Below are 18,641 nucleotides of genomic sequence, written 5' to 3'. Positions count from 1 at the left end.
TGAGCTGTGTCTGGTTGTTGTTGTTTTATTTTTCATTTTCTCAGAAAAGGGACAAAACATGAACAACAAAAGAAAGAAATACAAACTTTCCCACTCATCTTGGTTAAAAAAGAAGAAAAAGATGGCTATTAAGATCAAAGATGCCTTAACTAGGAATCTAGTTTTTAAGTCACACAACAATGAATCTGCTTTGTATAAGTCCTAGGCTTCTATTCTGTGTTGAACATGTGTGTGTTGTGTGCTGAATGAAGGAGGTGTCAACCATCTCCTGACCTTTAAGGCACCACGCTCACTCTGGGGCAAACCTGCACTTTACGCAGTCTTTATTCTTTCCCTCTTTAACCCAGCCATATATAATCCGGGAGTGCATGGTAATATAATGGACTCCTTTGTGATTGTGCAATTAAATAACAGCAGAGATCAATCACTGGTGAAACTCTGCGTACATGTACACTAATGAAACGTTTAAATGACTCTTATCAACCACCAGGGACATTTACAAATATACTGAAAGCACACAAATACTCTATTTTTTTCATCAAGTTGTACACGTGTAACATGTGTGTCTATGAAGTAATATATGTAACAAAAAAGTCAATTAAAACATAAAGAAAAACAAACATACATATTTGAAATTAGTGTATTGATGGTGACTGTGGTCGGTAGTACACAGGCTGACATTGTGGGTAATCTTGGACAAACACACACAAAGAAGGGACTCTGACAACGCTACAAAGTTGAGAAAGGAAGCTCCATTCAAAAAACATGGTCAAGGTGCAGGAGCGTGCAGACACAACAGGATACAGGACATGCTGCTGCAGCCATAGTTCTCTACTGTTATTATAACTTTTCCTTTGAGCCCGTGATGACCAACAGGTCTTCCTTTACCTCTCACCTTCCTCATACACACACACACACACACACACACACTCACATCCAGCTGGCCAAGCAAACACTGCAACAGGTATCCGGACTACCCTCCAAGGGGAGCTCTGATCATGACTCCACGCTGTAGGGATGAGGAAGAGGAAAGCGGCTTCTGAGGGGGGACAGGATGCGTCCATTGGAAAGTCAATCAAGAAAAGGCGTCTGTATGCGCTTTCATAAAGCCATCGAGGACGCTGCTTGAATGCGAGGAATGCTGCTCTCACCTCATAAAAGGTACCAAAAAAAAGGGAAGAAAGGAAGTGGCAGTGATATTTATCACGTACAGCAGAGAGGGAGAGAGGCACATGTGTCTGAATGTGGGGGAGAGAGGAACAGAACTATTAGCTGAGGTGTGTGTGTGTGTGTGTGTGTGTAGACCGACAGTCCGGCAGCTCAGGGACCACAAGTTACCTGACATACAACCCAACATGTTATGAATTAAGTTTGAAACTGATCCCTTGAACTGCCGAGTGCAGAACATTTGAGCATTCTAGATAAGTGACAATTTACTGAAAGCCCCTCTGTGTAGAAAGAGAAAATGTCTGACCTCCTGTGGTGGTAAGGCAGACAGCACTGGGCTATAGGTTTGGTGTAAGATTCTCAGTCATCCTCACCATATCTAGTCATCTTTGCCTGGATGATCAAAAAGAAAGAAAAGCAACAAAGACCCAACAATAAAGAAATGGTAAGATAGATATACATTTCTGGATCCTTTGGTAAATCACAAGGAAAATCGCGTGAGCATTTATTCATCATATGTACTTAGATAGGTGCCAACAAATAATTCATTCACTAATAAAGATGAACATAGAAATTGTGTGCATGCTGTATAATTGTGTGCGCTTACAGTAGCTACAGAGTCTGACATGACTACGAGGAGAGAGATGTGCTATCAGCGATGAATGTCACATACCAGGTTGGTATCGCCCACTTGGAAAAAAGGGTCATTTTTCAAGTTGGCTGGTAATAATACAGTGAATCAGTGATGGAAAACCTACTGCAGCAAGTGGGAAAAAGGGATACATGCATAATATATAGAAGCAAACGTGATACTTTGTTTCTGCTGTGAAAATAAAAAAGAGGCCAGAAATTAACTACATGAAAAACTCGTGAATTCTTAAGATAGGCTACATGTTACCACGTTATGGTAGTTATCTCATGGGAATCAAGCGGGCCTCCAGTCAGTTACCCATCCCAAGGTGATACAGGGACATTCACAGCTTTAAACAAGGCTTGCTTGCTGCCAAAATAACCTCCTTTTTAAGCTGTCACAGACAATTACTTGCGGCTTCGTGGCTCCAAAATTAACCAAGACCACTCACTTAACTGAATCCTAACTGCACTTCCAACAAAAAACCCTGAATTACTCTCTCAAGTGAGATATGATTTTCCAAATGGGATGTATCTATAATGAAGGGCCTGTCAATTAGCTGCCTTATGGCATTGTACATGTACATTTAATGACTTTGTAAGCCTGACAGGCCTCTGTTCATCCAGTATCAGTCGCGGATATTACGAGTGCAAGGCCATGCGTCAGATCCCCCCTCAGAGGACGATAAGGAAATGAGTGAGCTGGCACATACACTTTCTTCTCTCTCTCCTCTGCTATGCACCGAGGCTGGCTGGCACAGCAGAGACCCAGTGGCACCGTGCGGGAACCAACATCAACCTGTGATGAAAGACGATGGCCGATTGTTTCCTGTTATTGAAACACTACTCATGGGTGGGGATGGAGAGCTGGGGGTGGGCTCTAATAAAAGGGAAAGCCACTGAAGGAGAGTGCCTCTGTAAAGTGTCCTTTGGCCAGCCTCAGATGTGATGCAGTGCCTCAAATGAATGCCAACTGTGGCATATGTGAGTAAAATTATATGATGATACTATACTTAGTATGGTTTCTTTGTGATCCTGCCTTGACCTCATTCCTTTAGGCACCACGAACAGTCAGTGAGCTCAACTAGTCTAGGAAAACAAGTCTCTGTGTTCAACTGCTGTTAATGCACTGTAGGATTTTGGCAATCTAGTATGTCAATTAGTCCAATTAGTCATTAAGCGCTTGTGATCTGCAATCATGGATTAACCAGATTAGGCCTGTTGAGCATCTACAGATCAAGAGCACTTTAAGCTTAATTAAAAATGATTGAGGCAGATATAATTTTTTACACTATTTTATGCATGCTTCTTTAAATGCTGCCACTTTTTCTAGTGTGGGTGCCAATGATATTCAATTTACAATTTCACCTACAGGAGTTCGTTCACCAGATTTGCGACTGTCCTGCAACTGCACTCCGATCCCGCGATGCAGTCTATATGTCTGTTTGTTCTTTTCTATTGCTCCTCTGCTCTACCAATAGACTTTGTGCAGGGAGTTGATTTGACGGTGTGATGACTCCTCTGAGTCTGTTCACTGCAGAGAGGATGTTGTGTCTACTCTTTGCTCCAGTCTGCTTTTCCTCACAAAATCCTTGTTTGCGCAGTAGCCAAAGATAAATGCTGTTCTTTCGAAAGAATCTTTTGGTTTCTCTAATTCATCAACTAGAGGGGTACTTAGAAAGCACGGACCTCCATCAAGGTCAATAGTCCAATGACATGGAAATCTGTAAGTGCAACCACCTGTCGATACAGTATAATGTCTGGATAAATTCCCAGAACTATAATAATTGCACATTTAGTCGCACCACACTGTTCACTTTGCCAAAGACTTTGCTGTTACAATTTGGTCAATAATATTTCTTCATGACTCAGATCTGGTCCAAAATTTAATGGATTCTTCCTTGGCCCATGTTATATCCTTCCACTAAGTCTGAAGAAAATAGGGCCTGTAGTTTTTCTGTAATCTGACTGACAAACAATCTGCACCGAAAACGTAACATCTTGGTGGAGGTAATAATACAGACCAAAATACTTTTTTAGCATGGTACAAAACAGGATATGACAAATAGGATATGAAGTATTTCTAAAAAAAAAAAATCTGATTCTAATTGCTAAATCTCCCAGTGCTCCCAGTGAGGGGCTGTTAGGCAGATTATGGGGTTCACAACACACCATCCAGTGAGTTCAAAGTAAATACACAAATCTCTTTTGTAATTATGTGCAGCTCTGACTTTCAATGGCCGGCCCACATTATACCCACACAATTGTTTTCAATTATTTTGGTTGATTAGGGACTGTGTGGGCATGTGCAGACTGAATTTGACAGATATATTCAAAGAAAAAAACGTTTTGGCACATCATAGCAGGATACGTGCAGATGTGATCGTGGTTGGAGCTAGTTCCAGGGTTCTAGTATTGTGCGTGCTGGCTCACTGGAACACTTAAGTGTCACCTGTGCTTTTCAAAGTCAAAATATGTGCTGTGAACATGTCTATTGTACATGTGCTATTTCAATCTGCGTACAAAAAAAACCTGAATGGAAATTAGAAACATTCCTTTTCTTTTTTTTCCACCAATCTGGACATGAAAATATCTTCAAATTATGCATCTGTTTTCTAAGGCATAGACCATGAAATATAGCATTAGCCTTTAACTGATAATAGGTGGAAAGATTTCCATAATAATACTGTAATTACACTGAAATTGCCTCCCTGAGGCAAGCAAAAACTCGCATCTACATTACTGGATTATATCTGAATATGGTGACAATATTATGTGAGGTATATGTTAAAAAATGGAAAATTAAAGGAGCCAAAAAAAAAAAAAAAGCATATTTCCTTTATGGTAATGCATCACTAAACCATGGCATCACCTCAGGACAGCTTGGACTTATCATCAGCATCATCGTAAAATATAGAGACCGCAGCATAAGAGGCGACAGCATGGCACAATAAATATACATCATATGCACTGACCTCGCTGTTCTTATCCCTATCTGTGCTGCCGTCATTTCATGTGCAACGCGAGTCAAAGGCAGACATGTGTTACGCTGGGATGTGTAGCAGATTTGTCACATGTGCTGCGCAGGTGGAAGGCTGGTCAGGGTTCTGCAAACACATACATACAACTGTGGTCTCTGGAGGGGGTATATTTTGAAAAATGACAGCACCGATCACATTCTTATGAAAAAAAAACACCAACACTGAACCGCATTGAACAGGTAATAGTGATAAAGACATGGAACAGAAAGGAGCACAGCAAAATCACACGGGAGCGAAGGCAAACTGTGGCATTGTCTGTTCAAAGGGTTGCTTTGGCGGTTTTATGTATTTGAAGACTGACCAGACAGGTCTGTGAAATGCATTTATATCTGTTTTTATCTGCTTTGTGTTAACGGCGGCCTAACAACAACAGTACTGTACATGTACAATTCATTCTGGCTCTTCGTGACACTGAACCTATAATTAAATGGAGTGCAACGGAGGATTTGTCACAACAATGTTAGGATATTACTAATATAGGCGACTGGTGTTCTGCTGGAAACAGTTTGATGCCAAATTAAGCAGTTATGACTCATGAAGCGTTTCCACAAAATTCATGCCCTTGGTGGCGAAACCCTGGTCATTTTATCTATCCTTTGTCTAAAAATCCAAATGTTTTTGCGAAGTGGTTTGCTGCATGAGAAATTACTATTTTCATCTACTATCATTAAGTGGATCAGTTTTACCCATAATAAATATATGACATTTGCTCTCTCCTTTTAAATCTCACCACGTCCTACACCAGACAAAGTCTGAATACAGTACTACTATTTTTCATTGTCCGCTGTAGTACGACATCGGACTAGTTCAACATTTTAGGTAAATATGCTTATTTGCTCTCTTGCCAGGAAGAGGATGAGAATCCTAACTCACCAAGGTAAGTAAGTGCATTCCCCAAAATATCAGACTATCCCTTAGCCGAACATACAAAGGACACGTTTAGTTTAGCAAGTGTCATTCTAAGGGCACACACATAGAGTTAAATATTGAATATTCATATCACCATGAAACTGCTCTGGTTTATTACGTACATTATGAGTTATTCTTGCATTACAGGTTTTCTAAAAATGAATGTTAAAATATGCAACTGAGACATTATTTAATCAAAAATATGCTGATTTTCCCTTATTTTCCAGGACAAAAATTTGAACATTGGAGAAAGCCAGGTTCCAAATTCTTGTTTCATTTCATAGACATATTAAAGCCAAAGGTCTTTACAGAAGAAATGTTTTGTTTTGTCATGTTTTCAGGAATAAAATGTATAATGTTAAAGGCTGTTTCTCACAGGTAGCCTGGTATATATACAGCATATGAATGGTTTATGCACAAACTCCACCTTCAGAATACATAGGAATTAAACTGGAAAGTTAGGTGTAAGGAAATCTACAGCCATATTATGGAACACATGGAACGAGCAAAACAGCCCGGAATCTCAAAATTGACCAGTAAATGAAAAAAAATTGTGTTTTTCCTGTAATGTCTCTCCAAGGAGGAGATTGAAGACAGGGAGAGGTAATGTTGATGGCAGAGCATTTCTGTTCAAATAAGACACAAATCTCTCAGAAAAAAAAAGTAAAAACAACCATAAATACATAAGAGAAAATGGTCCCATTATCAAATATAAAGTAGAATACTAACTGTGTTGAGATTTCCACATGTGTAACAGACTCTGCTGACCAGATAAGAAAAAGCCATGGCAGGGTCAGCACTTCCTGGGGAAAAAAAGCCGGTGGGAGGGGTACAAAAGTGAATCCGCACCGCCCATGCTGCACAAAAAAGTTTGTAAAGTCCTGACAGCGTTACATTGCTGAGTGCAGCCACCGTTCATCCTGTGGATTATAAAGCCTACGGACCAACCCTGCCTAAAAAAGTAAGTTTTATCATCAACATCTCTTTTTAAATCTTTTGTATGGCCTCTGGGAAGTGTGCTACATGTTATTTCCCTGACTGCCTAGAGGGCAGTAACTCTAAGTAAGCCTTTCTCTCCTCTTAGTCCGTCTCACATCTGCATTGAATGACAGATGTTAAGGTTAAATAACGGCGGAAAGCTCTTAAAACAAGGAGTTCTGGCCAAAGAAAATGCGAGTGGTCGTTTGTAAGGAATCTTTTCTTTTCACATTACTATTTCCCCTCATTTAATCCATTATTATTAGTTTATTAACAGTGAACTCAACTGCTTGTTGGATCACTGAAGCCTGTTTTCACTTTTAGCGACCTTGCTAGTTAAAGACATGCTTCTCTTACAGTAAGAAGTCCAGGGAAATAACGCCGCTTTCTGTTTTCCTTTGGTGATACATAAACAGTTTACACAGGCTCTTCCTTTCCCTCCATATGAATCATATAACGAGAGCCGTCTCCTTCTTATCTCATCTGGGCATTGTGATATTATTTAAAGAAAGCGATGCCGTAGTGCTTCCTGAAACAGTCGGCCTGAGTTTAGTGACCACCAGATAACCCTTGAGCTTCAGACCCTCATTGTGCACCAGGAAGAGAGAGAAATATTGTGGGATTGTCTCAGGAGGAAAATCCTGCCATCCCGCTGTAGGAATTTAAGACATTTAAGCAACATTTCCCTCCCTGACAGTGTTGTTTTGGCTGTGACCAATGCCCCCTTATGTTCTCAGGTCCTCTGCTGCATGGAAGTGCATTTAATCAAGTAGCTTATGAGGAGCAAACTGTATTCGATATATTTTATGATGTATGTATGTTAATATACAACATGTTAATCATCAGTACATACAAACAGATGCATGGTTAATCAGTATCACATCATATATTTGTTATACGGCTTTTTCATGACACGGTCTTGGATAAAAAGGAGGTAGATTTGCATGCAGTGCTTGTTTTAACACTGCACACTGTACGAGCGTGACACGCATGGCATTTCTCATTTGGTCACATCCATATCAACCATCACATTTCCTCACTGATTCCCTGACCTTTTTTTTTTTTTTTTTTTTTCTCTCCCCGACCTTTCGCCCTTTAAAGACCGGAACTGTCTGCTCTTCGCTGCCACAGGCACTGCTACTCTGCCACGAGACCAGGACACTTCAACCACTGACCAAGCACCTTCACTCCCACCCCAGAGACCCCGAGTCAGCTTCAACCAACACCTCAAATTTAAACTTTACAGAGATGGAGGGTCGCGTGACGCGGTTTGCCCTGCTCCTGTGCATCACTGTCGCAGCCTCTGGTAAGTCTAGCGTTCAGTGTTTTCAACATTTTGATCATTTCTCACTCGATTTCACACTTGCGTTTATCGAAAAAGTGTGTAAACTTAGACAACAGGCCGCAGGTGACAGGATTTTGTGGATTTTGAGTCTCTAGGTGATATTTCTGTCAACCTAAAGTTCAAAGCCAGATATAAATCTTGTCCTGTCCTGTGGTCTGACATCATTTCACTCTCAAGACATAAAAGAAGATCATTCGCCCTGGTGATTCTTTCTTGTACTCTAAATCAGGATTTTACAACAGGTCTGTAGAGACAGGTTATGTGCTGAATGGTTGTCATGAAGTCTTTTGGTTTGAATGATGGTTTATCTTTATAATAACTCAAAGTTTGCAACAGTTAATTGCAGCAAGAGGAGATTCATATGATAACACAGGAGTTAAGTTATATGTGACATATGTACCTCCAAATGATGTTCAGACTATTATACTACTGAGTCATCATGGGAAGTGTGCGTTTGTGTTATTTTTCAGGTTTTAGTGATAAAGAATGCTATTTTTGAAGACAGTCCAGGCACAAGGAACAAGAAAACATGTGGGGCGCTTACAGATTTCATGTGATCTTCCTCTGTTGCCCCCCCCCTCCCCTTAACTGCCTCTCCACAGGCCGCCTTTGGCTGCCCATATCAAATTCAAACCTGTAATCCATACAAGGTGGCAAAGGGATCTGCAACCCTCCCTATGCCCTCAGGCCGTAATCCAGCCTCACACTCTGCTCTGCACTGCTGCTTCGGGGTGTTTGGTGCTCACTTCCCTGCAGCAGTCTCGCATTTAGAGTGGCCACAATGGCCACATGGTTTTCAATTAATAAGCTGGTGCTAAATGATTTATGATTTGATTATTATTCCTTTTTTGTGCAGTAGCTTCAGCACGATGTTCTAAATCTACTGATCTGATTTAATCTGAAAATATTAATATCACAAGTGACTATAATGTTGTTTTAGTTTAGTGGTTATAGTTTTAGATAAACTGCACCCACTATCTCAGAGTAGTCGATTGTAACATGTTCAAACTACCTCCTTTCATATATATGAATCGTTTAACTATTATTTAAAAACTACTATTAAAACTACTACTATAATAATAGTATAATGCAGTTCTAGCATGAAGTGTCTTGAAAATAAGGTTGTCTGTGTTAATTTGCCAAACGCTACACTTGAAGGTGAAACAACACTTCAGAAGAAATAACCCCTTTCTCTTTTGAAAACATGCATCAGGGAATAAAAACTGGCATTTTCAACTCGCTCTTAGAATAAGGCAAAATGGCCCTGGCAAGTATGTATCACTTTTAAGATTACGTGCCAGAAAAACAAGCCTGTTCACTGCATTTGGCGTCAGAGCTGACCTCCCGTATGACAAATCACAATATTGCCACAAGTGCTAAACCACCCTCTCAGCAGGGGTGCTGGTGGCAGGGATACATAGGTATTTTTTCGGCCAACTGGCAGACTTGTATAGAACTGACCTTATTTAGCTTCCACCGCAGGGGATCAGTCTCACTGTCTGCTGGTGGAGTTTGTAAGGAGCTGTTTAGCTCAGCTTTAATTGCCTGTGTGATACATAGTCCTGAATTTGCAGTAATTTTTTCTATCTTAAAAATGGTTCCAAGGCTTTTCTGTCTCTCCTCTTATTTTTGCATCTGCTGCAACAGCTTTGGGTACAGTCCCAGAGGGAGCTGTGACACTGCATCAGACAGGAGGGGCAGTCCGACCTCATGTACTGGATGTTGAAGCATTAATCAAAACATTGGTGTGACATGTATGAGTTCCACTATCTCAAGCGTTGTTTATTCGTCATTACGTAGTCCTGTATTGTCATATTAATTTGTCATTTTCTCTGACATTGTCTTGAGGGCTCGGTGCCGTGTTGTTGTCGAACGAATGAAACACAAACATCAGGTGTGACACACCAACAGTATGCTGTCTGCAAAATCAAATTTGCACATTTTCAGACCGAGCAAGGCGCAAGAAACAAAACAGCACCCATATTTCCGCTGTTGTTTTGAGGTCTGTTTGTTTAATAGTTCTCGCCAGCTGCAAGTCCCAGTGGAAGCAGACACGATGTGAAAGTTCCTCAAAAGAAGAAGTAAACACAGAAAAAAATAAAAGTAAATCAAAAAATAGCCCACAGCCAAATCCCAAATCCCACAGCACTCTTGGCCCGTTGCAGGTGATAGTATATTGTGCTTTACTTGAGCTCAGTTTTACTTTAGCTTCATCAAAACCTTTTACATGTTTGACCCTCTGTCATTCCCTTGATATCAGGTGTGTATATCATGAGTACACAGCAGGTGAAAGTCTCAACTACCTACTCATCCAATTTATTTCCTGAAATGTGAAACTTAGAGCACACCCACCCCCCCTCTCCTGGCCTGTGTTCTGTTGCATTTATTTATATTTGGACAGGTGCAGTGTGATGACTGGCCCATTAATGGAGGAATTGATGTCATGCATTTTCAAAGTTATCACATTACTTGGCAATAGTTTGTCAGTAATGTAATACTTCCTTAGCTATAGATGGCATTTAATGATGGATTCAGAGTCTTGCTCAAGCTCCCAAGATGGTGCAAGCCATATGTTTGTGACTAGTGTTCCCAGCTTTCATGCTTTATAGTGGAATTTTACGTGCACGTTTATATGTAGAGTAACTGATTCGAGAAATGTAATCATTATGTCCTTAACTGACACGAGGTGGTACTCTTGTTTTAGGAAGAAGTGCATTGGAAGAAATGGGCTGTTGTCCTTGTGTTTTATTTTTATTTTGTATACAGATATGGATTTATGTATCTGACAGTTGTGATGATGATGAATTATACTTCTTGCGAATATTAGATGTTCCCACTAGGGAAAATTGTTGAGCTTTTCTAAAATCAGTGGATGGAAATATCATCACTGTTGCAGCCCTCGATGAAGATCTTCCAAAACAATCTGAACAGTCCTGCAAAATGTATAAAGTCTCTATATTTGATGGAAAATGCCGGATAGTAGAGAGCCTTCTCCAGTGAAATCAGAGTAAAACTGTTGTTAGGTTGTGAAAACCACCTCATTCAAGGTCTCAAGGTCCAACACTCACTTTCTATCTAAAACCACAGGCAAAACCACCCAAGGTATTCAAGGGAATTTATTTGCCATTTTACAATACAGTTGCACAACGGAATGAAAATTAAACATGTATATGTACACATCCAAGATATGATTCTATAGTGCATTTTTAAAAATTTGCATCTGGGGAAAGACTTGCTGGAGTATTGCAGTCTGTCTATGAGGAACATGGTCGGACTGCCTGTTGAGTTCAATTGCTTTATATAGGATGAGCCTTCGGAGCTGGGAAAACCTGATCAAGCATGCAGATATATGTTTCATCTATAAAATGATTTGTGACACAGCTCTGCCACTTCTCATATTCTTTGTTACAGAGTAAATACAAATCAGATTACAAGAGAAGATGCACAAGTAAACTGCATTATCCCACTAAAAACAAATCAGCTTTCAGTCAGTCGTGCCTTTTCGATTAAAGCAGCACATGAATGGAACGGTGTCCCAGTCCAGCCCACCACTTACAGGTCCTGTTCCAAGGCAGTTAAAGCTGATGTAGGCAACTTTGGAAAATCAGTAATAGATTTTCAAAGTCTCCGACTGACCTTGAGACCATGGATGGAACATAGCATCTTCGCTGATTCTGGAATATTTACAGTAAATAAACTGAATAAATAAAACAAATAGATAAAAGGAGCCACGTCTCTGTAAAGGTGTGGACACAGCTCAGTGCAGATGATGCAGATGAATTCTGTTATGAGGTCCTGTTTTCATCTGCTCTGGATTCTATATAAAATCAATCCCTGCCCATCTCTTTCAGACGTAGAAGCTTGCTTTCACCTGACGCCTGGATTATAAAATTCCCTATATATTGGGATCAGCCAGGCCTCTCTCTCTTGTTTTCAGCTCATCCATGATCTCGGGACATTCTTCTGTCAGGCTCCAATAAAACAAACATCACACTGGTCTTAGTTTCACTACTCTGCCTCCCTGTGAGGTTAATTGTGTTTAAAATTTTGTTGTTTGTTTTGAAGGCCTTACATGGTCCAGCTTATGACTTTATCTCTGAGCGCCTGTGGTGGCACAATTTGTCTAAATCCCTTTAGTCATTTGACTGGGGGTGTTTGTTTGTTCCGAGATCACACAGGCGGTGATGCCTTAGTAATAGCGGAATTCATTCTCCCTCTGTGTTTGGTCAGCTGAATCCTTCCTTTTTAATAAAATATTCTAAAGGCTAACCTTTTCTAAATGGAGGCCTATTGTCTGCTTACATTTTATTCTGTTATTTGTTTGTTGTTAATCTTGGTTATTTCAGTTTAATTTCCCATATTGCAACTCCACAGTGTCTTTTATCTGACCTTCTCTACCTAGTGTTTTACAAACCTTGACGACATCATCAGGGTTATTTTCTCACATTTGACAACGCTCCTCCAGAGATACACACCTGATCTCACTGGATCAGTAATACTTCCCATAATGAGTAAACTGATCTTCATGTGTGAAGTCGGGGAAGTGTCCAGGACAGGCTTTCAATCCTACGTAGCATATGTATTTTTTGTAGTTAGAATTATGAGCTTTCAAAAGACTTCTGCCTAACTGCATGTTACATGGATGGTATATGTACAGTACTGTGCAAAAGCTTTAGGCAGATGTGAAGAAATGCTGTAAAGTGAGAATGATTTCAAAAATATAAAATGTCATTTTTATCAATTTACAAAATGCAAAATCCAAATATTTGGTGTGATGACCCTTTGCCTTCAATTTTGTAGGATCATAGTCATGAAACTGATGATCATTAGCACCTGTTTGGTGTAATTGGTTAATCATACACCTATGTAAGATGAAACACAGTCATTAACTGAAACAGAAACAGCTGTGTAGGAGGCTTTAAACTGGGCAACGAACAGCCAAACTCTGCTACCAAGGCGAGGTTGTGGAAGACAATTTCATGTCAAAGGTCATCATGGCAAGACTGAGCACAGCAGCAAGACACCAGGTAGTTATACTGCATCAGCAAGGTCTCTCTCAGGCAAAGATTTCAGAGCAGAGGGGGGTTTCAAGATGTGCTGCTCAAGCTCTTTTGAAGAAGCACAAAGAAACGGGCAACGATGAGGACCGTAGACACAGTGGTCGGCCAAGGAAACTCAGTGCAGCAGATGAAAGACGCATTCTGCTTACTTCCCTTCGAAATGGGAAGATGTCCAGCAGTGCCATCAGCTCAGAACCAGCAGAAACCAGTGGGACCCAGGTACACCATCTACTGTCCAGAGAAGTCTGGACAGAAGTGGTCTTCATAGGAGAATTGCGGCCAAAAAGCCAAACCTCCAACATGGAAATATGGCCAAGGGACACAACTATGGGGTGCAAAATGGCAGCAGGTGCTCTGGACTGATGAGTCAAAATTTGAAATAGTTGGCTGTAACAGAATGTAGTTTGTTAGCAGAGGGGCTGGAGAGCGGTACAATAATGAGTGTCTGCAGGCAGCAGTGAAGCATGGTGGAAATTCCTTGCAAGTTTGGGGCTGCATTTCTGCAAATGGAGTTGGGGATTTGGTCAGGATTAATGGTCTCCTTAATGCTGGGAAATACAGGCAGATTCTTACCCATCACGCAATGCTGTCAGGGAGGCATCTGATTGGCCCCAAATTTATTCTGCAGCTGGACAGCAACCCCCAAACACACAGCCAATGTCAATATGAACTATCTTCACTCCAAGATGTTTGGAACAACCTTCCTGCCAAGTTCCTTCAAAAACTCTGTGTAAGTGTACCTAGAAGAACTGATGCTGTTTTGAAGGCCAAGGGTGGTCACACCAAATATTGATTTAATTTAGATGTTTCTTCTTTTCGCTCAGTTTGCACTTTGTTAATCAATGAAAATAAACAACTGAATTATATATTTTTGAAAGCATTCTTACTTTACAACATTTCTTCACAACTGCCTAAAACTTTTGCACAGTACTATATATTATCTCCATAGGAGAAATTTTCAGATGTTCATTTCCAAACCACTTTATCATGGCAAGCACCAGAATCCCTACCACTTAAGCTGACTCAAGCAGTTAGACACATTAACAATTATCTATGTGTCTGACTGAAGTCTTTGTATTTAGTGATTTTATCCGCTGTGTGCCCGGCATTTCCTGCCAGGGAAGTAGTGTTGAATATGCCCCCTGCTGCAACCACTTTCCCAGTGGGAGCCAGCCATCATGATGTTAACTACCAGACCTCCTGCTGCATTTCTGCCTACCCCAGAGTCTCCCTCCACGGGCTGAAGGAAAAGTACAAAAGTGATTAGTGAACCGCTGGAGAGGGACGGAGGGCTGTCTCAACACGAATCTTGAAGAGGGAAAGAGATCCAGACAGACAGACAGACAAACAGAGATAACAGAATTCATAACGACTGATTCATGGAGACAGTAAGGGAGTGGGGGGTCAAATTTATGTGACTGTCAAAGAGCAGATAAGTGGTTCAGAGGGAAGATGTAGGGAAAGAGAAATAAATAGGGGATTAAAAAAACAGAGATATGAGGAAAAAAGACATGAGAGAGATAAAGGCAGGAAGATATGGAGGCCCAGTTAAATTTTAAGTTAGAAAAAGTGAAAAGAAAGGATTGAGTAATTAGTCAAAAGTGAAAGAAAAATAAACGGACAGATTTTTTTAGCTGACAGAAATGGGGTATCAGGGATTTAAGAAGAAAAAAAAATGGAAAGAGATGACAAAGGTTTCTCGGAAGGCATACTGTAGTAGAATAAGTCCCCCCCCCAAAAAAAGAAAGAAAAAAAATGTTAAAAATGGCGCTGAGAGTCAAAACAGCCCACTTCCCCTGTTTTACTGTAGTGAGCCAGCTCTGCCTGCAGTCAGACTGGGTGGCAGGGAGACGCGACCACTTGTCGCTGCCTCGGACCGATTTCAATCTCCTCCAATGTTATGCCCCTCCCAAATAACAATCCATTTCTGACTGCCTTGCTTTTCCTCTGTTTGAATACAGAATGCAGAGTGAGGGAGCCTCACTATGTTCCTCTTTTCTGTTTGTTCCCACATGATTTTCACAAGCTAACTCTTGAATGTTCGTCAGGATGAGTCTACCATGCAATGTGACATATAAATAATGATGTATATGGGACTTTAATAGAGAAACAAATCATTGAATGGAAGTTTTAATTGGTGATATGAATGGTACATGACACTAAAGGGGCTATATTCTGTTTTAAATTTGAAAATAAATCCAGGAATCTATCAATATATGATCTGAATTACAAAAAAGGTGAACATCATATGAGAATCTATAGTATCAGATTATTATTCTTTTTATTACTCAGAAGGACTGTGGTTAATCTGCAGCACACTCAACAGCTGTTTGTGTCATCCTCTCATTTGTCTTTTCTCTTTCTATTACCAGAAACATATCTTAGGCTGTAATTGCCATGAGAGGAACCTGTTTTTCTAGGTAATGTGAAAGAGTGTCCTCATGCAGAAAACATTTATTTTTGATTGAAAACCTGAAAATAAATTGCCGTCTGTACTGTGTACAGATTCTGGTTGCTACTTCTGTGTTACATAACCGGGTCCCTTCTTAGTCTACATGGCACGCCAGCATTGCTTTAACCTGATTCTAAGAAAAGATTCCAGAAAGAGAGTCCATAGTGACCGATCATTAGAAAGTCAGGATTATGTGACAACCAAGTCTTGTGCCCTCTGGCCCAATGCTTTTCATTATGCAGTTGCATGAGCGCTGTATGGCTCATTAGCAGTGGGCGAGATAAATGCCTCGTCAGCATGGCGACCACTTGTGCTCATGTCAACATGCCTGTTGTCTGTGCAGATAAGGCATGGCATTATGTACTCTTATCTCTAGGTCTGTATGACCGTGGTCAAACCTGGGGTCTGTACAAATGCAGGAAATATACCTGCATATTAGGTCAGGATTTGGAGGGAAAACTCTTGGTGGGTCAGCTGACTCACCTACGACACAGCTGGGTTGAAGAAACTTCTGGGAGGGTGTCCTGTTTTTGGCAAAACAAGAAACTATTTTACTATTTTTTTTTCACTAATTCACTAAAACTTAGTGAGTGTGCTCCTTTGCAGGGCAGAATTAGCCCCTTAATCTCTCCCCGGCAAAATAGCTCGTACCAATTTTTTCAGACGAACAGGAGCCTTTGCTTTGAACTTTTCTCTACGCCTACAGGAAATTCCAACAAACCTTAAAATAGCATTCTAAAGAATGTTGCAATTTTTCATATAAAGTACTTGGCATAAACATACTATTTTTCTAGACAGACATACCCTGATTTCTAAAGTGGTCAGTGTTGTACAATGGGCAGTGTGCAGTTGTAAGTGTTGTGAGATGGCAGAACCTCTTGATTTAAGCACTGGGCGGGTGGTTTTCCTGTTGATTCAGGTGCCACACGGGTCTCTCTGTATTTTGAAAGCTGAAATCTCTCTCTGATGTCTGACTGTTTGTGTGTGCGCACTGCAGTATGTGTGTATGTTTGATGTGAAGAGAGAATCCTCACTGGATTTGGACACTGGATTTTTCATTTGCTCGAATTTCTGTGATATGTCAGAAAGCAGAATATGTGACTCAAATAAAAAAATGCCTTGAGACATCTGACAGATTATTTTAATCTGATCATACACTGTAACTACAACAAATCCAAACATCAAACTTGGGGGGAATAAAGTTACACTCTCCCAACAACTCTCCCTAGTCCAGACATTTCCATTAGTTAAATGGTGAAAATGAAAACGTACATTTAGAAATTTTTTAAATTTAAGGCATCTTTATACATATAATTTTAGTATTTGACAAATTCATATTTTAATGTTTCTCAGCTGATTTTAATAGAATGTAGGCTTCTTTTACTGTTGTCAACAAACTTTTGGCTGTTTGGTGCGGAAGTTTTAAAAGAGCTGTCAATCGATTTGGGAGTGCTTTTCTAATCCTGTATGTTGCACTTAGGTGGTTTGTTGACTCTCATGTACAAATAACTCATGGATTGCACCTTTGACAACACTCACCTTAAATATGTTAAGAACATTACAGCCTTAATTAGTATGCCGCCCTCATATCGGAAAGCGTTTATATTTACTGGCAAAAATCAGTCAAGAAAAACGAGCTAATCTCTGTTGGTTCTCCATGAAGCATATGTTGTGCAAAGCTACATTAATCGTGAATGATTGGGAGCAACCACTGTGCAATGAATCTCTAACACTTCACTCTGCTTTGGTTGCTCGCACTTAGCATGAAACTTGCTAAATTAGTCTGTCTATCCACCAATTAACACTCAGATGATTAATTGTGTTTTGCTCTTTTGGTGCACTGGGGGGAAAAGTAACCACATATGTGAATGGAAAAGACACACTTTACCCAGTATTTGATGGTGCCTTGAATATAACAGGTTACCTGAGAGTATATATGAGCATCCAGATAAAAATGATGGTATATTTTTCATGCCTGCAGCTATTTCTTGCTCACAAAGAACCACAATGCATATTATCAAATTTATGCACATCGAGGAGTATGGGATGGCTAATTAGTAGCAGCAGACAGCCATAAAGTGAGTGACTGACCAGCAGAGGAAGTGAGCCATAGACCTTCCGTACGCCACAGTTGGACTTGTTGTTCCGCTGGCTTCCGACAACGATGAGACGACGGACGAATGGCTCCCAGAGGTGTAAACAGAGCTAGTGTGAAGACAGGCTGTCTCCAGACTTGCTATCACATCCTCAGTTCCTCTCCAGCAAACACTGGACACAGGACTTGGCACACAGGCATACACATAAAAAGTCCATAAACTGACAAGACTAATCAGCAAATTCTTTGGATAGAATTTCAGGACTTCAAGAGAGGGAGGTGAGATGGTCAGGAAGCTTGTGTGTTGTATGGAGTGTGTAATGTGTAGTATGCAGGGGTGAGAGGCCAGGGGACAGTGCAGGCCCCTGCAGAGCACTGATAAGAGCTTGTTTACCTTCCTGTGGATGGTCAGGCCTCAATCTGCAGTTGCGGAAACGCCGGGACAATAGGTGTGTGTATGTGTGTCTGTGTGTGTGTGTGTGTGTACGTGGAGTCAAGAGAGAGACTTGAGCCAGCCTTGAAGCTCCCCTTTCCCTCGCTGACTAACTCTGATAGGACTGCTGACCCCTCCCTCAACCCTCCCCATCATGACTCCGTCGTCCGACCCTGGACACAAACAGTTTACGCTACCCCGAGGGACAAAGGGAGACAGTTGGTCTTGACGCTGTCTGCTGTCAGGGTTTCCCCTCCTGCTTTTTTTTTTTTTTTTTACCCCTCTTTCTTTCGTTGAAATGCAGCAATGCACTGTAGCTGCAAGTCTTCCTTTTGCATCCAAACTCTAAGCAAGTAGCTGATGCTCTTTTCCAATAGTGACTCACAATGAGGGAAGGCATGAAAGACAGGGTGTGAAATCAAGCCTGCCTGCTCGCTCACTCAAGGTGAGTGAAAAGACAGCTAGATATTGGGCTACAGGTACTCAATATTGTGAATTTAAATCAACATTTAGTTAAGATGTGATAGGAAT

General features: G+C 40.7%; 1 protein-coding gene across 4 annotated transcripts in view; it reads left to right on the top strand.

Moving 5' to 3' along the window:
- The first annotated feature begins 6,626 nt into the window (after positions 1 to 6,626).
- eng (endoglin) overlaps positions 6,627 to 18,641 on the top strand; it is a 38,530-nt gene continuing 26,515 nt past the window's right edge. For all 4 annotated transcript variants that reach the window (XM_070850524.1, XM_070850522.1, XM_070850521.1 and 1 more), the window contains exons 1-2: positions 6,627 to 6,708; positions 7,827 to 8,031. In XM_070850524.1, the coding sequence (XP_070706625.1) occupies positions 7,974 to 8,031 (58 nt within the window). In that variant the 5' untranslated portion in view covers positions 6,627 to 6,708; positions 7,827 to 7,973. The remainder of the gene's footprint in view (positions 6,709 to 7,826; positions 8,032 to 18,641) is intronic.

Source organism: Pempheris klunzingeri, chromosome 19 (assembly GCF_042242105.1).
Source record: "Pempheris klunzingeri isolate RE-2024b chromosome 19, fPemKlu1.hap1, whole genome shotgun sequence".
NCBI lineage: Eukaryota > Metazoa > Chordata > Actinopteri > Acropomatiformes > Pempheridae > Pempheris > Pempheris klunzingeri.
The sequence above is the reverse complement of the archived record's forward strand: the minus strand, read 5'-3'. Positions and strand labels throughout refer to the sequence as shown.